This window comes from Sus scrofa, chromosome 6, assembly GCF_000003025.6.
Source record: "Sus scrofa isolate TJ Tabasco breed Duroc chromosome 6, Sscrofa11.1, whole genome shotgun sequence".
In the NCBI taxonomy this organism is placed as follows: domain Eukaryota; kingdom Metazoa; phylum Chordata; class Mammalia; order Artiodactyla; family Suidae; genus Sus; species Sus scrofa.
The window spans coordinates 139,130,064-139,153,098 of NC_010448.4; the positions used below are offsets into that span (position 1 = coordinate 139,130,064).

At 34.8% G+C, this 23,035-nt stretch overlaps 1 protein-coding gene across 4 annotated transcripts in view; it reads left to right on the forward strand.

Annotated features, from left to right (window-relative positions):
- The window catches only part of LRRIQ3 (leucine rich repeats and IQ motif containing 3), a 202,361-nt gene extending 179,779 nt beyond the window's left edge, over positions 1-22,582 (forward strand). For all 4 annotated transcript variants that reach the window (XM_021096482.1, XM_021096478.1, XM_021096481.1 and 1 more), the window contains one exon: positions 21,705-22,582. In XM_021096482.1, coding sequence (XP_020952141.1) covers positions 21,705-21,757 — 53 coding nt within the window. In that variant the 3' untranslated portion in view covers positions 21,758-22,582. The remainder of the gene's footprint in view (positions 1-21,704) is intronic.

The window sequence follows — 23,035 nt, forward strand, 5'->3', positions numbered from 1 at the left end:
ATCAGGGAAAACTGAGTGCTTGACAAAAGTTGATGTCACTGCTTTTTTCTTTATGTTTACTTTCTTTTTCCTTTCCCTCCTTTTATTCACTTTACCTGAATTCAAAGCTGCCTCAAAGCTTATTTACCACAAAATGCCACCTACTTGTGCTAAGATGTCAAGACATTTTGTCGGAAAAGCAATTGCTTAAGACCCATTTTTTGAGCATTCTGATCATAGCTACACTGATTTTATTTTATTTGGGGGGGGTACACACCTGCCACATGTGGAAGTTCCTGGGATCAAACCCATGTGACAGTTGAGGCCTGTGTCACAGCTGCAGCAACCCTGGATCCTTAACCCACTGTACCACAAGGGAACTTCCATAGCTACAATGGTTTTAAATAATAGTCTTAGACTATTTTTTTCTTCATAGCTGGCCCATAAATCTATAATACACTTAGAAGAACCAGATATGTTCTGTTGACCACAAATGTCTCTGGCTTCCTTGTCCCCTGTGAGTGCTAAAAGCTGATGTGACAGTAAAACTATCTGTTGAGACAATTGAAAATAAATTGATTATAATGTGGTCTAGTCATTTTGCTCTTAAATAGAGAAGTTCATATGAAGTATAAACATAAAGAGAATATCTTTTTAGCAAATGTTTATTTTTCATAGGGTAAACTATATCAAAAAATAATTGTGTCACCCTTGTGTTGAATAATTCAGTTCATGGAAATTTTGGCTGCACCTCAAAATTACCTGGTATTACTAAATAAAAATTATACGAAGTATGCCATTTTCCTCATTTTTTTACATATTATTAGTAATCATGTAAATGGAAACATAATATTAGTTTGAAATTATTTTCTTATTCTTAGAATAAAATATTTTAAATGGCATTGTATTAGTGAAAAAAAGATTTTAAGATAAAGAATTTAAATATGACATTATTAGTGAAATGTTCGCTCCTGTTTGAGCATGAAAGCTGTGAATTTCAAAAAGAATAATGCATGTAAGAATGTTTACTCTAATTCACAAAATCTGATTTTCCTCCAGTATTTCTTGACTCAACAGATGTCATCACCATCCATCTGGTATCTCAAACCAAAATGCTAGAATTCATCCTTTATTGTTTTTTTTCTTCTCCTCTGTGATCCAGTATTGGCTTGGTCTTTAAAACACATCCTAAATCTTTCCTCTTCTATGCAACTTCATTGCTTTCGCTAGCCCTACCTGTCATCAAATCTTACCTGGGCCTCTGTGGTAGCTTTTAAACCAGTTTCCCTCCTTACCCTATTGTGGACCATGTTCAAATCCATTTTCTTCATGGTAAAAGCAAAGATCATATCACTTCCCTACTTAAATGGCTCTAAATCTCAAAATAACATCCAAACTATCCCCACCCCCACCCCTCATGGCCTCCATTGTACCATTTAATCTGGCACTTGCCTTACTTCTGTGACCACATCTCACACCACCCTCCTTTTGCTTACTGAGTTCTACCAATATATATGCCTTTCTTTCTGGATCCTTAACAAACCAGATATGTTCCTGCATTGTGTCCTTACAATAGCTTCTCATTTCTTCTGGAAAACCCTTTATTCCAAAATTTTCCCAGTGCATATTCCTTATTATCTTTCAGATTTGAGATGAAATTGAATTTCTTTTAAAAAAAACCTTTCTTGTCTATCTAATATAATTGCTAGACTTGCTGTCTTTTTTACCTGATTGATTTTTACCAGAACACTTATTCTTTGATATTTTCTTCTTTGTGATTTTATCTGTTGTCTCCCACTAGAAATTCCATGAAAATGTGCCTTTCATAGTGCTTCATATCTCTTGTCAAAAGTATCTTACACATAACAAATGTTCAATGTATGTATATAATTTTAATATGTATTGTATTTCTTATCTGATTGCTATCTTTTGCACAAAAACCATTTTATTAAAGACAGATTGATAATATCCATAGAAACCAAATAATTCTCAAAAATTAAAGAGGAAAATAAAATTTAGAGGAAAAATCAAGAAAATTTAGAACTGGAAGGAGTTTGAAGAAGAAATTTCATACTTGTGATTCCTGAGTTTTAATTGAATTTTCAAGCTACTAAAATATGAATGGATGGATGGAAGAATGGATAGAGAGATGAGTTAAAGATGAATAAATCAAAATGATTCTAGGAAGCTAGAAGCTATTAAATTCTTCATTGAAACCATATGTAATTTTAAGTAGCTGCCATTGGGAGAAATTGCTGTCTATTACATTAATAAAACACTGAAATTGAGATTTGAGATCCGGGACTAGATAAATGCTCACAGAGTCTTGAGCTTACTAGGTAAATTATCCAAAAAGAAATTAAAATAGGAGAATCATTAACATATCAGAATGAATAATAGTCAAAATGAAAAAGAGATTAATAATTTAGGAATGAGAAAAAGAGAGAAATGAACTCTAATATGACCACAAGTAGCAATTAAAAATCCTAAACATCTTTATAGTGGACTGTATATTGTTTCTGACTGTTCTATGAGGTTTCTGACATTTCAATTTGTTGATTTATATTTTTAAGCTTGTATCATTGGAGTTTATCATAAAATTGAGTCCTAGAGATTGATATTCTAAGAATTACTTAAAGAGATTTATTTAAAGAACACTTGAGGTCTAGCTGTTCTGGCTACTTTAATTGCTGAACTGAAACTTGGCAATATCTTTTGGTCTCTCCCTATTTAAACTGAAGAAGAAATATATAAGTTTGGGAGAAAGCAGGGACTGAGCAAATATATCTATCATTGTTTGCATTACAGACACTAGCTAAATTCAAAGTGGGGAGATGCATTTTGTGGATTAGGCCTCTGTATTTTTGTTACATTTTTATTTTGTTGTGGTAAGAGCTTTTAACATGAGATCTACCCTCTTAAAAAACTTTAAGTATACAATTCAGTGTTGCTGACTATAGATACAATGTTGAAAAACAGATCTCTAGAGCTTATCCATATCCATTAACTGAAACTTTATGCCAGTTGATTAGTAACTCCCCATTTCCCCTCCCCTAACGCTTAGAAGCAACATTTCACATTGATTCTATGAGTTCCTAATATAAATGGAATCATGCAGTATTTGGCTTTTTTTTTTTCTTTTTTTTTTAGGGCCGCACCTGCAGTATATGGAGGTTCGCAGCATATGGAATTTCCCAGGCTAGGGGTCGAATCGGAGCTGTAGCCACTAGCCTACACCATAGCCACAGCAATACCAGATCCAAGCCACATCTGTGGCCTACACCACAGCTCATGGCGACACCGTATCCTTAACCTACTGAGTGAGGCCAGGGAACAAACCTGTGTCCTCATGGATACTAGTCAGATTCATTTCTCTTGAGCCACGATGGGAACTCCCAGTATTTGGCTTTCTTGACTGGCTATTTCACTTAGCATAATGTCCTCAAGGCTCATTTATATTGTCCCACACTGAAGAATTTCCTTTTTTTTTTCTTAAAGACTGAGTATATTTTATATTTTATTCTGAGTATATGTCACATTTTCTTTATCCATTCATTTCTTGATGGACGATCATTTGCATATTTTTGTTGTTATGAATGATACCACAATGGACATAGGAGTACTAATATCTCTTCAAGATCCTGATTTCAGTTCTTTCTGACCAATACTCAGAAGTGAGATCGTTGGATCACACAAGGTAGTTCTAACTTGAATTTTTTCTATACAGTTTTCTGAGGTGGCTGCATTGTTACCAGCAATGTGCAAGGGTTGCCATTTTACCACATCCTTACCAACATTTGTCTTTTGGTTTTTTGGCAGTAGCCACCCTCACAGGTATGAGGTGATGTCTTATTGTGATTTTGACTTATATTTTCCTGATGACTAATGACAGTGAACATTTTTTAATATGTCTGTTGGCCATTCGTATATCTTCTTTGGATGAATGTATGTGTGTCTTTAGTCCATCTTAAAAATTGAAATATTAGGGTTTTATTTTTAACCATTGAGTTATAGGAGTTCCTTATTAATTTTGGAGATTAAATCTTTATCAGATATGTGGTTTGCAGATATTTTCTCCAATCTTATTGTTTACCTTTTACTCTGTTGATTATTTGCTTTGTTGTACAAAAACTTTTTAGTTTGATATAATCTCACTTTTCTATTTTTGCATTCGTTGCCTATGTTTTCAGGTCATATCCATGAAATATCCATGTCATATCCATTTGATATGTCCATGTCAGATCACTGTCAAGACTGATACCATGAAGCTTTCCCCTATATTTTCTTCAAGGAGTTTTTGCTGTTGCAAGTCTTATATTTAAGTTTTTAATCCTATTTTAAATGATTTTTTTTTGTCTGTATAATATGAAGTAAGGTTTCAATGTCATTCTTTTTCAAGTAGATACTCAGTTTTCTAAACACAATTTGTTGAAGAGACTATCCTTCCTCCATTGTATATTTTTGGCATCCTTGCAAAGATCAGTTGACCATATATGCATAGATTTATTTCTGGGCTCTATTCTATTCCCCATTGGTCAATATGTCTGTCTTTATGGCAGTACCTTAGTGTTTTAATTATTGTAGCTTTGTAATATATTTTGAAATTAGGGAGTGTGATGCTTCTAGCTATGTTCTTTCTCAAGATAGATTTGTCTATTTGTGGTCTTTTGTGGTTTAATATCATTTGTAGACTTGTTCTTTTTTGTATTTCTGTAAAAAAATGCTGTTAGGATTTTGATAGGGATTGCATTGAATTTCTAGATTGTTTTGCATAGTATGGACATTTCAATAATATACTCCTGGTTCATGAGTATGAGCTATCTTTCTAGGTATTTGTGTCTTCATTTTCTTTCCTCAAGGTCTTAAGGTTTCTGGTGTACAGCTCTCTCACCTGCTTGGTAAATTAATTATTAGTATTTCACTTTCTAATACTATTTATTATAAGTGGGACAGTTTTATTGTAAATTTCGTTTTCACATAGTTTGTCATTAGTGTATAGAAGTTAAACTGACTTTTGTATGTTGATTTTGTGTCCTGCAACTTTACTGCATTTAATAGTTCTAATCATTTGTGTGTGGGTGGAAGGTCTTTACAGCTTTCCAGATATAAGATCATGTCATCTATAAACAGGGAAAGTTTTACTTATTTCTGATATTATATGCATTTTATTTATTTTTCTTGTCTAATTACTCTGGCTAGGACTTTCAGTATTATGTTGAGCAGGAATGGCATCCTTGCTTTATTCCCGATATTAGAGGAAAAGTTGTTAAGAGTTTATTATCACTAGACCTGGCTTACAAGAAAACGGCTAAAGGGAGTTCTTCAAGTTAAAAAAAAAAAAGGATGCTAAAGAGGAACATTATAAACTATATACTTTAAAAATAAGTAAGGATCTGGCGTTGCCGTGAGCTGTGGTGTAGGTTGCAGATGTGACTCGGATCCCGCATTGCTGTGGCTGTGGCATAGGCCAGGGGCTACAGCTCCAATTGGACCCCTAGCCTGGGAACCTCCATATGCCATGGGAGCGGCCCAAGAAATGGCAAAAAAAGACAAAAATAAATGAATTAAAAAATAAAAATAAATAAAAATAAAAACATAAAAGTAATGAGACATTTTAAGGCAGTAGGACAGAAACCTATTTTATGTCCCTCTGTTATCTACCAAAACAGCATTAAATAATATTTCATTTCGTCATTGTGTGTGTGTGTGTATGCACTCCTTTTAGCTCTCTGCTTGAGAAACAGCAAAAAGAAAGAGAAAACAAAGAAACAGAAAAAAACTTCTGAGTATATTTGTACCTTGAGAGATTCTTGCTTTTATTTTTTAGTGAGGTGATGTGTTAGGTATAAAATATTTCCTTTCAATGGAGTTTTTCTCCGTGTGGAGGTCTTCAAGTCATTTTACAACATATTTAGGATGGAAATCATTGGCAGGCACGCCATCCAAACATGACTCCATTATTTCACTCAAGGATTATTTAATGGACAGATCCCTTCCCATTTTTTGGTAGTAACATTAAAAAAAAAATAGCATGAATTTTGCTTGGATTTCAGATTTTAATGTTATTTGCTTAATAGTTACAGTTTGTTAAACACCTTTTTTTTTAATAGGCAGGAAACAGAAATAATCATTAATTTCATGATGAGTGTTAAAGAGCTTCTAGTCATTTAAAAATTTAACTAAAGTTTTCTGAGAACACCTTTGTGTGTACTCAGTTGCAGTTCTGATACTGTGCTCTTGTCTTCCAGATTAAATGTGCAACTAGAAACTATGTTAATACCTTTTTTTTTTCAATCTTGTGACTGCTCTTTAAATCAGTGACCAAGTAACTTTTACTTCTAAGTCTACAATTCAAGTAGGCAATTCTTTTTCTTTCTTTCTTTTTTTTTTTTTTTTTGTCTTTTTGTCATTTCTTGGGCCACTCCCACGGCATATGGAGGTTCCCAGGCTAGGGGTCTAATCGGAGCTGTAGCCGCCAGCCTATGCCAGAGCCACAGCAACGTGGGATCCTAGCCCTAGCTGCATCTGCGACCCACACCACAGCTCACTGCAACGCCGGATCATCTTTAACCCACTGAGCAAGAGCAGGGACCGAACCCGCAACCTTATGGTTGCTATTGGGATTCGTTAACCACTGCACCACGACAGGAACTCTGGCAATTCTATTTTTTTCTGAAAATTGAAAAAATTGCTATACGAAAGAAGAGTATTAAATAGAATTAGATAAATTATGTTCTTATGTGACTCAGTAGTTTAGGTAAAGGATTAATCCATAACAGTGTCAAGCAATGTTTGGAAAATATGCTTATTTCTATCTTTAGGCATTTTCCTATCAGAAGCATTGATCAGAGATGCAGTACCTAAACTACCTAATGTCACATTTTCCTTTTCTATTTGAGTGTTTTGACAGTTTCTTTGCAATATTTTATGTCACTGCCCTTCATATTCAAAGGCGATGCCCCTTACAGTATTGGTTGCCTTGTGTATATAGAGAGGTGACCTTCAGGCCTTTTCATTTGTATTATACTTATTGTCAGTTTTCTAATTCACAAAGAAGAATGCCATTTGGGGGCCTATTTTTACTGAAAAGTTTTTACTGGTAATCAAGTCATTCCAGGTCATACAGAAACTGCTTATATATCAGATCACTAATCTACCTGACAGATTTGAACTTGTATATGGGTGACTTTTGTGATTATTACTTTTCTCTTGGAATAATATGAAAGAAGCAGAAAAAAAATGTCACCATTTCAAAGCTGTAATACATGTAGACTTTATACTTGTTTGTATAGAAAATTCACTTTGCAACCTCATAAATTATCATAGTCCCTGTTTTGGCACTTAATGCTGTCAGCCGGATCTAATAAAGACCCTTGATGCCACTGTCAGGTGATACATAGGTGAAGCAAAAAAGGCTATTAAGCAGATAAAATGTGTCAGTAAAAGGGAAAGAGGAAAGAATAAGCTGATGGGATAAGGAAAGTAGATATCAGATAATTCAAATGTTCATCCTCTGCTATACCTAAATCTTGTGGTAGAACTCCTGATTTCCTTATAAAACATAAACTGTTTTTGAAAATAATTAATGCATGTAAAAGTCATTTTACATATATTTTTAAAAATTCTAGTTTTTTGTATAAATACTAATATTCAATAAATAGTTGAATTTTTAACAGGCATAAACTAGGACTTTTCATGGCAAACCAGGGTGTGTGTGTGTGTGTGTGTGTGTGTGTGTGTGTGTGTGTATGTGTATACCAGGTCCCTCTACATATACTGATTTCTTAGAGACATAACATACCAGGCGTCTATAGCCACAGATTTTTTTTCTCCTTATCGTTTGGCTTACCTAGTATGTACATAATAAATGTTGATTCCCCAAGGTTCCGTCCTTAGCTCTCTTGTCTTCTCTTAACTTTGCTCATATTAATGCCTAAAATTTTCTGTGCTATGGGCTCCCAAATGTTTATGTCCAGATCTGCCCTCTCTTTTAACATTTAGATTCTGTTTATGTATCCACCTGTTTACTGGACATTTCTAGCAATGAACTGCTGTTAACACTGCTGACATTATATTTTGTAAAACCAAATTTCACATATTATATTTTTTCTACATCTACATCTTTGATTATGAAATTCTTTTTTTCTTGGCAATGCTTTGTTTCATATTCTAATTTACCCACTCAATTTGCAAATTCATTACATTTTCCCATGTACCTAAAATGTGGGCTTTATAATAGTACAAATATAAAACAATGTCTTTTTATAAGAATAAACTCAGCTGTTACCTTTTCCAGAACAGTTTTGCTGACAACCACATATCATGACCCAGATGGGGTAAAATATTTTTCTTCTATGATCCCAAGTCACTTCTGTTTTAACATGTGCGACAGTATTTTGAAGTTACTATATGCTTTACCATTTGCCTTCCTTACTAGTCTTAGAAGATTCTTTGTTAGACTATAGGATTCCTGAGAGCTAGCTAGCACTATTTTAATTTTTGAAGACACTGCTTTATAGAAGGTAACTTCATATATTTAACTAAGTCAAATTGAACTTATCATTTGTAAAACTGTTATCAATGGAGCTGACCTTATTTTTGTCATTTATAGTTTTGGCACTCAAAAATTTGTCTGGGAATGATCCCTCAAATCATTAATGTCTTGGCTGCAGCATAGTAAATGCATTTAGAAGTAGTTGTAGATTGTATTGGGTAAGTAAACAAGTGTAAAAGCATACAAGGCTTTGTAGGCTATGGCAAGGTACTTGAATTTTATCAAGAAGGCATACATAAGCCATAGATCTTTAAAGACACAGTTTTAAGATATTGCTCTGACTTGATCACTGTGTGGAAATGAAGTTATGTTTTGGGAAATGCAGAGATTGCTTAAGAAGACACTGCACATGGTCAAAGTAAAAGTTGATAGAAACCTGAAGTGATGGCAGGGAAATGGAGAAAAAAAATCAGTTAATTTGAGCTAATTTTGGAGATAAAATCTACAGGACTTATTAATAAAATTGATATAGTAAAAATAAGGTATTATGTGTTATTCATTGAGATAAGGAGGGCTGATTTTAAAGGGATTTGATTACTAGTGGAAAATAATATCTTTTTAATATGCCAAGTTTGAAAAATACCTATAAGACCTCAAAGTGGAAATGAAACATCTGAGAGTTATCAACATAGAAATTGATATTTAAAGCTATGAGCATGATTTGGGAGAAAGTTGAGAAAGATGGGAAGGGTATCTAGTATAAGTCCTCAACACTCCAGAAATTTGATGAAAAGAAAGAGCTTGCAAACAAAACTAAGAAAAGTAATCGGAAAGCTAGAAGAAAAATCAGGAGAGCGTCAGGCAATATCGATTAAAAAAGAAATATCTTTAGGTTATCAGGAGAATTTTGGAGAATCTGCAAAACAGAAAATATGGGAAAAAAAAGACTTCAAGAAAGAGAAATGATCAGCTTTGTTAAATGCCATTGAGAGTTCAAGAGAGATTAGAAGAGAAAAGAAATTTCCTATGTATTTATCACTATAGAAGTTTTGCAAAGGAGAGCTATAACGGTTGGGAACAGTAGAGTTGAAATTCACATATAAATGAAAAATTAATAGAAGGTGAAGAAAAGGGCATTGTACAGGGAGACAACTGTTTTAGTAGTTTTCAGTCTCAAATCGATCAGGAAAAATGGAATGGTGGCTGGAGGGCAGTGAGGGTCGAGGGAATGCTGTGGTGCTTGCGTTGGTGGTGGTAGAGGTGGTTCTGTGGTTTAAACATGGCTGTGAATGATCCATTGGAGAGGAGATAGTAAAAGAGAAAATTAAGGTGACTGCAGAAGCAAAGCTAAAGGCAGATGGGGCCAAAGCACATGGGAAGAATTTGATCTTTGCTGAAAGAAAGGGTGCTTTCTTCATTGTGCCAGGGTAGAATAAGATGCATGAACATTCAGACAAGTTTATCAGTTTGGTTATGGAAAGGTGAGAACACTTCCAACACTTGGCTTATATTTTTTACTATACTGAATGAGAAGAATTATAAAGTCTTAAAACAAAACACAGACAAAGAAGGCTTTCCTGTGTGTTCTGTGATTACTGTCCAGTGGATGTTGAGGGGTGTGACAAAAGTGCTTAACTGTATTTTCCCCACTCTCTACTAAATTATGTGGCTATTTCAACACTATGCCATTGATGGAATTAAAGAGATGTGATAAACTCCTTGTTTTCTATATCAAATATAATGAAAAAACAATAACATATCATTCTTACTTTGTCAGGCACTGTTCTAATAATTATATATCATACTTTGTCAGGCTTGTCATATTTTATTAACTTATTTAATCCTGTTAGAACCCTATGAATCAGGTATCTACCCACAGTTATCAGACTGAAACCCAGAGAATTAAATAACTTGCCTACACATGGTAGTAGAACTAGATTTAAATCCAGCCAAGTTATCTCCAAATTTATCTCCAAATTTCATTACTATGTGAAGGATATTGATCTTGAGCGACAGAGTCACTCTTCCATTCATCTTATCATCCATCCAACAAATATTAGCATTTAATATTTAGTTAACCCACTAGTCTCCTAAAAAAACTTTCTCTCTGAAAATACTAGGAATGGAGGATCAAAAAAAAAAAAATGATCTCTACTGCTAAGGCACTTGTATCTAACCTGCTGCTATGGCTAAGAATTACTACACAGAGCTTTAATATAACTGGAATGTGGTAAATTCTTTAAGGAAGGGACTGATATGAGAGTTTAAAAATGTATTCTTATTCAATGAATAAATAAAAATGACATGAGGAATCCTTGAAAAATGGATAGAATTTGAACTTATGTAGGTAGGGTAAACAACTTACTGGCCAAAACATAAAATAACATAAGCAAAAGCCCAAAGATGGAAAGATGTGACATGTGTGTAGGGGGAAAAAATGAGGCTGTTTTCCTATAATATCTAGGCTTAAAGGTAAAAAGCCATGAAGGTTTTGTTTTGTTTGGGTGGAAGTCATGACATAATTAGGGTGCTAGTTTAGAAGAATAGATATATAGCAGTGAGAGATACCTTGAAGCTGAAATGGAAAATGGGAGATTTTTGTATTAATAGGATTGTGTTCAACCAGCCATTGAGAAAAATATCTATCATTAGCTACAAAGTAATTATAGTTAGTATACACAGTGAAGTACAGCTTCTGTCTTCAAAGAGCCTCCAGTTTCACCAGAGACAAACTTGTGTATACTGGTAACTGTGATGTTGTGATTTATGAAAAATATACTTGGTCTTTGTCCCCAGTTCTGGCATAGAGTTCCTAACCTTCCTAAGTGAAGAGAGCAGAGAAACGAAGATATCTTTTGTAATGTTAGTGAGTGATCATCCTTAGATGGATAACACCTAAGGATGGGGACTGGTTTCAAGAGGGCCCAACCATATGATTAGCGATTAGAGGGTTAGAACTTCCAATCCCCCGTCAGTTGTCAGTGGCCAGCAATTTGATCAATCATGCCTATGTAATGAAGCATCAATAAAAACTCTACAGGACTGGGTACAGAGAGCTTCCAGGTTGGTAAACACATGGAGATTTGAGGAGAGTTGGGTGCTTAGAGAGAGAACATGGAAGCTTCTTGCCCTTTCCCAGCTCCTTGCCCTATGCATCTTTTCCCTCTGGTTGTTCTGAGTTACATCCTTTTATAACAAATTATTAATCTATTAAATAAAATGATTCTCTGAGTTCTATGAGCTGCTCTAGCAAATTAATTGAAACCAAGGAGAGGGCCCATGGAACCTCCAATCTCTACCCAGTAGGTCAGAAGCACATGTGATAAGATGGACTTGTTGCAGGAAAACTGGGCACGAGAGAATAGTCACATCCCAGGTCTCAGGCAAGTGCCTGGGACAATGTCCTTGGCTATTCACAGGAAAGAATTCAAGAGCAAGCTGAAGTAGAGTGAAAGCAGATTTATTCAGAGAGATACACACACCCTAGACAGTGTGGAGGCATCCTCAGAAAAGGCCCCAGGGTGTAGGGTTGTTAGTATTTATGGGCTGGGTAATTTCATAGGGTAGCAAATAAGAGAATTATTCCAACTATTTTGGGGATGGGGTAGGGATTTCTAGAAATTGGGCCTTTTATGCTGGCCACAGAATTGTCACGGCACCTGTGGGTGAATCACTGAGCATGCTAATATATTACAAGGAGCGTGTAATGAAGCTCAAGGTATACTAGAAGTCAAATCTTCCACCATCTTGGGCCTAGTAGGTTCTAACCAGTTTTTGTCTTATTATCAAAGGCTGTGTCATTCTTTCAAAGTTGTGCCCTGACCCCTTCCCTCTCAGACGCAATTGGTGTCTGAAGAGGGCAGGGGACGGACAGTCTGGTAGGACTGAGGTCTTAACCTGTGGGATCTGATCCTATCTCCAGGTAGATAGCGTCAGAATTAGGTTGAATAGTATGATATTCACCTGGTGTCAGAGCATTGCTGGGTGGTATGGCAAAACTCCTTCATTCCACGTAAATTAGAATTGTAACCAGAACCTTTAGAAACAGGTTAGTGTTGTGTTTTTCCATTGCTGGTCTCTCATTCTTGGCCAGCTTTCCCATGACAAGGTTTACACATAAAATAAAATTTGCCTTTAATAGGACCTTTTCTCACTGGCTAGCTCAGACCATAAACTTTTAACTCTAGACTTAAGGAGTTCCCATCATGGCTCAGTAGAAATGAATCTGACTAGTATCCATGAGAACTCAGGTTTGATCCCCAGCCTCACTCAGTGGGTTAAGGATCCAGCATTGCCATGCGCTGTGGTGTAGGTCACAGATGCTGCTCAGATCTGGCATTGCTGTGGCTGTGGCTTAGGCTGGTGGCTACACCTCTGATATGACCCCTAGCCTGGGAACTTCCATATGCCGCAGGTGTGGCCCTAAAAAGACAAAAAGAAAGGAAGGAAGGAAAACAAAACTCTAGCTTTCGTCCATCTGAGTCTCTAGTGCCTTGCTTTTGACTCCAACTCTTATTACTTACTTCTGGACACTTTGGCTTTGTGTCCTGGCAGATTAACTTCTCTACTTAGCTCTAGACTCTACTTCCTTTTCTAATGTTAATATTCCTGAGGTCTCTAGTGAAAATTCTACCTATTTGCTTCTTTCCTATTGCCTGACTAGACCACACGCCCTGTCTTTCTTCATGGCCACCTTAACGTCCATAAGTAATTCACCATCAGATTTGGCATTAAGACCTATAAAGACTTTAAGAGAATCTTCTATTAGAAAAGATAAAACCCTCATGGACTGGAGTTAACAGGGATGCAGTTTTAACAGAGGGAATTGGTCAAATATGGCAAATATCTTTTCTGAAAATTAATAAGCATTCTTTTTTTTAACCTGTATTTGCCAATGGATCCTAAATTCATTGACTTATTTATTTATCAGAGAATAAATAATGAACAACAGTGTGATTCAGGTTATTATAATAAATAGGTTGGCTATGATAGTAAACATATATTAATTCAAACATAATTGCCATTTATTTCTGGCTTCCATAAGAATCCAAATTGGATAATCCTGGCCAGTGAGTACTTTTTCTAGCAGTGATTCTGCAAGCCAGAGTCCTTCCACCTTGTACATTTACCATCTTCGAGAACTTTAGCCTCTTCTCTGTGCAGAGGATTAGAAAAAGAAAGAGAATACGAGGAAGCACATTGTTTCTTAGAGTTGGACTACAAATGACACATATCACTTCTGCCCACACTGTACTGGAGAAGACTTAATCTCTGGCCACAAATAATAACAAAGGAGGCTGAGATTTCATTTCTTCATGTGCCCAATAAAGGGAAAAACAATTTTGATGGCAGCTATTAGTTTCCACCAGTGTTAAAAAAAAATAAGGTAAAATGAATTACAGAGTCCTTTGCAAATGAGATAATAATAACTATATGTAAAAATAATATGTATGATTAAGTATTAAGTGTAAGATAAAATATTGCTGTTGAGTCAGCGCAAGTTAAATAATTGTGAGAAATAATGAAGGAAATAGAGGAATCACTGCATTTCTCTGTTAAAATGTTTCAATAGTGATTTTTCTCTTCAAAATCACTATTAAATCACAAATTGAAAAGGAACATCAATTGGGAATATTGCTTCTTAATAAAGTAAATAACAGGTTCTTGTCAACTTTATTAATGTATTTTCAAACCACTTGGGATGGAAAATAAACTGTGCTTAACACTTGTATAATGGATTATAATGTCTGTTGTATGATGTAGGTCAGAAAGAGTCTGAAGATGAAATTGAGGATGAAGAATTGGATGTCAGTTTTAGGATATCAGTATTCAAACTACCCATCTATACTTCAGATTCACTGAAGTATACCGCAGTATTGAAAGTGAAAGAACAAGATTCTTTTCCTACATGTGCCCAGCCATTTTCTACCACTCATCAAAAACCAGTAATTAAAATAAAAGACATGCTTTTGGAGAAGAGCGTAAGAAAAGAGTTTTTTACAACACAAAGAACTGGTATGAAACTCCAAACACTTTGTGATATTGATAAATATGGCTCAGAACAGAAGCAGCAGGAGAGCCATAAAAATAAAGTAACAGCTGTAAGAATGGCACAAGTGGCCCAAGAACGAATTAGATTAGCTATTCAAGAAAATTTAGATAAGAAAATATATGCCACACATAAACTAACAGCCAGAGATAATAAGACAATTCAGAATGGTTTACAACGACTCTGGCAGGACAGATCCAACTACCTTGAGAAAGTTAAAGAGAAGAGAGCTCTGTTTCTGGAAGGAAAAAACCAAAAGACTCAAGAGCGTTTATTAATTCAGAACTTAAATAATGAGCGCACTTTTTTGATCAAAGGAATGAATAGAATTGACAGATTGAAGCAGAAGCAGGCTGCCTTAAAAGACAAAAATCTGTTTGTTCAGCAAAAACTGATAGCTGAAAAATATCAAAGGGATTTTCTTAAACAAATGAAAGAAATTAGGTAGGTACTGTTTTGATATAATGGAAGCTTTTAAGTTGTCAGGGAGGATGAAATTTTCGTCCACCTTCTAGGTTCTCCTGGCTGGCCTGAGAGTTAAATTGACATGAGACCGATGAATAGGAGAACCAAACAAAAGTTTAATAACATGTATGCATGGAGGAGACCCAGTAAAACTGAGTAACTTCCCCGAATAGCTGACACTATCACCTTAAATACCATCTTCAGCTAAAGACAAAGAGACATGTTAAGAGTGTAGAACCAATTATGAGAGGTTACCAGGAAAAGTACAGTAATCAAAGGTAAGGTTGTCATACAGATCTAATCATTGTTTTCTCCTTTGCGTTTCTAGAAGTTTGGTCATCCTCCTCTTCCTCAACTTTTGAGTTGTAAAATAGCTCAAAGAGATGGAAAGACACAGAGAACTCTGAAGGGTAAACTAGACAGTGTCCCCAGTAATTTCTTTTTTTTACCCTTTTTTACCTCTGTGTGTCTTTTGCACAATTTTTTTCCTGATATTAGCTTGTACCTTATCAACCACAGTTTTATCCTGATGATATTTTAAGTGGCCAAACTGTGAAAATGGTTTTTTTTTTTGGCCACACCTGTGGCATGTGAAAATTCCCAGGCCAGGGATCAAACCCATGCCAAAGCAGAGACCCAAGCTGCTGCAGTGACAATGCCAGATCCTTAACATGCTGTGCCACCAGGGAACTCTTGAATATGTGTTTAAGGCTTATCTAGAAATTCTTACTGCTTTTTTCATTTACATTTTTAAATGTTATCATTAAAAAAATAGTCTGTACTAGAATGGAGCTTAAAATAAGAAGAAAGCATTTGTCTTTTCCTAGTTATAAGCAATTTTAAAACTATTTACTGAGATACTTTATTAATATCTTTTTAAGTATGAAAAATATTTTATATTTTTCTCCTCCAAAATTTAAAAATATTTTCCCCATTGTATATTGTATATGAGAGAGAGAAAGATTTGGGAAATAATTTATTATTATTTAATAGAAAATATATTTTAGAAAAGAGAATGCAAGCTAGTCTGGTATATCAAAATATAAGTCTAGCACAAATCAATGTTAAAGAAATTTAATCAGCTTAGTTTTATTACAGCAAATTGAATGTCTGGCCATCATTAATTTGTAAAGGATACATAGTCGAGTGAGCTTCCTAATGCATCTTAACTGAATTATCTTTTCTTGTAAGCTGCTTCAAAGATATTATCCTTGAAGGCACACAGGAATAATGCAATGTCCTTGTTATGTCAGTAATGTATCCTAAAAGGCATTATTGAGTTTTATTATAAATGTTTTCAAATAAAGATTGAGTATCAATGTGTAGAAAAGATCTGTGGCTCAAAAAAGTAAAGTCTGTCTAGAGACTTTAGGAGTTTTTTAAGTCTTTTTCTGCCAGTTGATTCTTCATTAATGTATCAACCACTTCACCTAAAAACCTTCTGATGAATCTCAATAACTAGTGAAGTCATTACCAAGAATGACTGAAGCCATTACCAAACCTGATCTAGAATGAGGAAAAATGAATGAAGAGAGGGAAACTATAAAGCACTAGTTTAGGAAGTTGATAAAATGCCCACAGGAGTATTTAAGAACAAATTAAAAAGAGACTTTGAAATGAAAGAAGTTATGTATCAGGTAAAAAGCTGGTCTTTACTTTCCCCGACTATTCTTATCTATACTCTAAGAAAGTGATGACACTGCTCAGGGCAGAACAGCATCACAGCCATTTTAAAGTGGAGTATCATTTAGCTTAGAAGATCTGGCACCTAAGGCAGTTATCCAATTACATCATCTCCTTGTCCTTATTTTTGTCATCAGTTGTCCTCCTAGATTACCCTCTTCATTCACTGTGGTCTTTATATCCTGGTTTACAAAGCTTTTCTTTACCCAGCTTCTGCAGTTATCATGGGCAACTTCCAAATTCATAATAACAACCCTCCCAATTGCCCAACCTAAGCATTTTTGGATCCCAACAAACTTTAAGCTCATTTTCATAGACTTATGAAAGCCATTTCATGATTTGGAACTGCCCCACCTCTTAAGATTTAATCTCTTATATACTTATTTATGGACAAAATCATCTATCTTTTCAACTCGTTTTTTCCCCTCTACTTTCATCACATTTCTTCAAATATATTATGACACTCATCCCTCAAATAACCTTTATTATAGACTTATTTTCTCTTCATTTCTAGTATAGCTTCCATGGTTCTTTAATTCAATTATTATTTTTTCAATTTCATCCAAGTCTTTGATGTCCTTTGCTTTCATTGCCTCTGCCATGCTAGCCACCTCAGCCCCTACCCTGGAATAGTTCAGTTATCTCTCTTCACTTCTTGTATTCAGTAAAAATGACAGGAAGGCATCGGTGACTTGTATGTTTATGCTGATATCAATTCTAAGGCCTCCAACTTTAGCTGCTCCCTCAGACGCTTGCTCTTTCTCCCTTTACCTACAAAAGTGACTTCAAACTTCATTAATTATAGAGCTTCCTATCTAAAAACCACCTCTGACCTCTCCTCCTCAGCAAGTCACTTTATCCCAATGAAATTTATGCTTTCAATCTTGAATTTGTTCAACTTTCTATATCCCTATCTATAAAATTCTACATATCCTATATTTATCCTCATTTCTTTTTCTACTCTCTCAGGATTAGGTTCCCATTTTCCTGTTAAAAGCTAGTAATCCCTCTATTTTTGCACTTAATAAGGCTTGAAATGGATAATGCAAGACCTCTGTGCATTTATGGTCCCCAAGAAAATGCCATGCCCTGATTCCTAGGACTATAAATATGATAAGATACTGTGGGGGAGGAGAAATTTCCCCTCTTCCACCTATTAGTTCCTTTGGCTTGCAGTTAAAATGGCATAAGGTAGATTAACCAAAGAAAATCAAATGTATTACACGTGCAAGTGGAATCCACATAAGTATGAAGAATTTCAAAGATAGTAAAGCAAGGTGAGGTATGTATAAATATATATTCTGGACTAAGGAGAAGAAGATAGGGGTCTGAGGCTTCAAGGAGGAGTAAAGTAATTCACACAGGAAGAACAAAATGAGTTAATGTTTAGTAATAACATGTTTACTAGACCATCCAAAGAGGATGGGCAGAGAGAGGACTTTATCAGATGGGGTTTGCTAGGTTCCTCCCTGTGTACAGTACCTAACACTTTTCTATGGTTACCCGTGGTGATAGCTTCTTCCTGGGACAGGCTTCCTAATTAAAATTGTTTTAGGCAGTAAGGGGAAAGTTTAAAAATTCTTTTGGACCTGGATTGTTTTCAGCCTAAAATAATTCACATACCAGAGTGGCACATCTTGGAGAAGCCTGACCTTAGCCTCATCAATATTATACTCATGGATATGCTACCTTACATGGCAAAGGGGCTCTGCACATGTAAGTGAGGGTTGGCCTTAAGACAGGAAGATTATTCTGGATTATTCATGTGTGCCCAGTATATCACATGAGCCTTTAAAAGCAGAGACAGAAGGGAAAGTCAAAGAGAGTCAAAGTTGGAGAAATATTTTTCATGACATTGTGAAATTGAAGATGGAAGGAGCTACGTAGAAAGAATGAGAAGGAAATGAATTCTAACAACAATCAGCAATTTTAAAAAGAGGGCTTAAGACCTGAAAGAAAACCATGGCCCTGGTTAACACCTTAATTTTAGCCTTATGAGAATCCAGGCAGAAAACTAACTGAGCCACCCTGTGACTGGACTTCTGACCCATGGATATTATAAGATGATAAATGGTTCCTGTTGTAAACCAATATATTTTACAATAATTTGTTCCTCAGCAATAGGAAATACAGACTGTGTTTTTCCTTTACTAAGATTGCTTTGGTTATTCTGAGACCTTTTCATTTCCATGTATGCTTAGATTTTAAAACATTTATGTATAAAACATTCATTAGGGAATGTATAAATTACCTAAATTTGATACATTTAAAATAAATGTTGATCTAAACTTAATCACATGTATATTTAAAACAAAATTAAATGTTAATTTTTATCCAAAAGGCCCTTGGCAATATTAAGTGGATTGCATTGAGTCTATAGATAAATTTGGGAAGAACTGACATCTTAATAATATTGTCTTCCTATCCTTGAATATGGTATAACTCTCCACTAATTTAGGTTTTTTTTTTTTATTTGGGGGGCAATATTTTATCATTTGCAGGTATAGCTCTTACATATATTTGGTTTTGTTTTATATTTTTTGGTTATGCCCACACCATGCACCCACTAGAGATCAAACCCAAACCACAGCAGTGACCAGAACCACAGCAGTGACAACTCCAGATCCTAAGTCTCCTAGGCCACCAGGGAACTTCCTAGACTTTGCTTATTTTTTATTAAACTTAAGTTGAAGTGTTTTCTTATAATATTATAAATGGAATTTTTTTTTCATTATTTTAGGGCTGCATGTGCAGCATATGGAAGTTCTCGGGGTAGTGGTCAAATCAGAGAAGCAGCTATCACCCTATGCCATGGCCACAGTAATGCAGGATCCAAGCTGCATCTGTAATCTACACCACAGGCTCATGGCAATGCTGGATCCTTAACACACTGAGTGAGGCCAGGGATCAAACCCGCATCCTCATGGTTAATAGGTTTGTTATTGCTGAACCACAACAGGAACGCCTGCAAATGGAATTTTTAAACTTCATTGTCCAGTTGTTTGAATCTGGTATACAAAAATGTGATAATTATGTTTTCACTCTTCAATTCTTTTAAACAGTTTTTTTAATGCTTTATCCATAGTTTATAATTGCTATCTGCAGAGAGGCTATTTCAATAAATGTCTTAGACTGAATTAGTACCATTAGTTAATTACATGTGCACAGTCTCCTTTGCTGTGACTTCTACTCTGCTTCATGTCAAGAACTACTCTCAAGAACTCCTATTTTCAAAATAGTTTCAGCTAATTTTCATTGCATGATTATTAAATACCAGCCTTCCTTTAAGGATTTAAAATATATTGGATCATTTACTCCTTCCTAAACCCTATGACTTGGATTGTTCCTTCTTGAAGGTAAAGAAATGATGCATATAGAGCTTAAACAATTTGTCTAAAATCAGTAAATTGCAGATCTGGATCAAATCCAAGGAGAATGGCTTCACTGTGTTTACTCCAAACCATAAGCCATTGTTCTTCTATATTCAACTGTATTCAACTAATTCTCTATATTCAACATTACCATATAGATAGCCAGGCTCTTTAGACTCAGTATGACCAAAACAGACTCTAATCTTTCTCCCCATCTGGCTGCTCATCTTACATTTTCCATCCTGATGAATACCACTGTTATCCATTCAATAAAATAAATTTTATTTTTTATTTTTTATTTTTATTTTTTGTCTTTTTGCTATTTTTTTGGGCCGCTCCCATGGCATATGGAGGTTCCCAGGCTAGGGGTCGAATCGGAGCTGTAGCCACTGGCCTACGCCAGAGCCACAGCAACGCGGGATCCGAGCCGCGTCTGCAACCTACACCACAGCTCATGGCAACGCCGGATCTTTAACCCACTGAGCAAGGGCAGGGATCGAACCCACAACCTCATGGTTCCTAGTCGGATTCATTAACCACTGCGCCACGACGGGAACTCCCAATAAAATAAATTTTTAATAAGGATTTTAAACATATTAACTCATTTAGGCCTGTTATAAACCCTATGAGTTGAATTATCCCCTTTATAAGATGAAGAAAATGAGGCAGAGAGAACTTAAGTAACTCATCCAAAATTCCATAGTTAAGTTGAAGACCTTCTAGACTTAGGCTCCTCTTCACTCCCTAAGTTTATCTTTCTGAGTATACTTCAGAAATGAATATACATATATTTTATTCCTATATCCATATGCCTTTATTTTTCTTTATTTTCTCTAAGTATTTTATAGTTGCACCATGTCTTATTTATGTTTCCAGCATCTAGGGATAGTGCCAGTCATTATAATACCTAACTCTTGAATGAATGAGGATGAATGAATGAATTCTCCTAAGGCTCATGACATTTCCCAGGTTTGACAGAGCAACCTGGTTTTCCCTTCTCTAACTTAGTGAAAAATCTGTATTACTCTTCTAGGGCTATCATAATACCCTAGACTGGGTGACTAAAACAACAGGAATTTATTTTCTCACAGTTGTGGAGGCTAAAAATCCAAGGTCAAGGTGTTACCTCAGGTTTCCCCTCAGGCTTCTCTCCTTGGTTTGAAGATGGCTGCCTTCCCATTGTGACCTTGCATGGCCTTTGTTCTGCGTGCGCACAGCCTTGGTGTGCTGCATCTTCTTACAAGGACACCTCTAAAAGGCTTTTCTCCAAATACAGATACATTCTAAGGTACTGTGGTTTAGGATTTCAACATATCAATTTGTGGGGGACATAATTCAGCCCATAGGAGAGTCCTAGAAAGACCTTAGATTTGGTGAGGCTTGACTAAGAGTTCTGCAAATCATGATACAGTTTAGTTTAGATGTCTCTTTTGTAGTCTAAGCCAGTGTTTGTAAGAATTCTAATAGAAATCCTGGAAATATTATCCCAATAGGAATATTATTGAGTGATATAGTAAAATCTTATGCAACAAGTGGAATTCTATCTTTTTCCCATTTGTATATGCCTATTTTGAAGACATCCAATTATCATTAACAAATGGATTGATTATTATGGTTTTAGCTATTTAAAAGTATCTCATTCTGTCACCTTTTTTCTTTTTAGAGCTCAAGAAATATATAAAAGACACTGTGAAGAAAAATTTGTTAATGAAATGATTGCCTTTCAAAAAGCTTGTGAAAGATTTCAAGATGCTCAAACAAAAGCTGCAACTGTGAAAAAGGAATTTAATCTTTAAAATTTCCAATAGAATGACAAAGTGAACTGATGGCAGATCATATTCTGTGGTCATTTTGAATTATGTTCATTATTTTTATTTAAAGAACTTTGAAATAATTATATGAAAGGAGTATTCCATGTCTCAAGATGGTTTTATATATAAGCTCATAAAAATGTAAAGAATAATTAAAATGTTCTCTTTTGATCATAATTTAACTTAAATCAATTTGAATTGACATTCCTAAAGTTTCCAGATATTCAGGGAATAATTAAACCCAATTTAATCTATTGCAGGAAATATTGCTAAGGCATTGCTTGTATTGTTTCATATCCTAAATAGAGCAATCCATAAGCTATTTTCAGTTTCTCTGACAAACTTAGCATAGTAAATTCTGCCCAAGTTACTGACTTTTATTAAGATACTATGTTCTTTTAGTTTCATTACCTGCTTTCATATATTTAATTATATTTTCTGTTTACTTTGTTAAAACACTTTCTGAATTTCTTTTTTTAAAATAAAGATTTCACCATTATGTCAGTGATGGATGTTCTTATAAAAACTCATAAAATATAAATTGTAGAAGGGAAATTAAACATTCCTGTTAACTTTCTAGAAGACTGTAAGAATTTTGTATATTTACTTTCAATGTGTTTGCCTTTTACCTCTCTGCTTCTCTGGTGCAGAGAGGTGTGAAGAGACAGAGAGAGGACACATATAATTGAGTATTTGTGATCATAAAATACACAGAAATGGTATATACTAATTTAAGTCTGTTTAATATATATTCATGGTAGAATTTGAAAAGTTAAAAAAAAATATAAAAGTCCTTTGTAAAATTTTAGTTTATTTTCAGTGTTTCCATATATCTGGAAAGATACATATGTCACTATTATTACAACATTGCTAACTTAATACACTGTAGCTAATACTATTCAAAATTTCTCTTTAATACTCATCAGTTATAAATGTGTTTTTAAAAGTGTTTCTTTTTAAAATTCTCTGATTTTATTACTCTAAATTAAGTTTCCAAAAATTAAGTATTTTATAACAGCAGTTATTCATTGTGCTTCTATGATGGACTGCGAAAAAATGCTGGTAGCACTTTCCTAATTTCCTGTAAAAATAATAGCTGCTTATTTAAATCCATGGCCCCAGAGCTCCCTTTTCTTGTTAATTTGCAGATAACTAATGAGCAAGTCATATTGGTTTTTCTAAT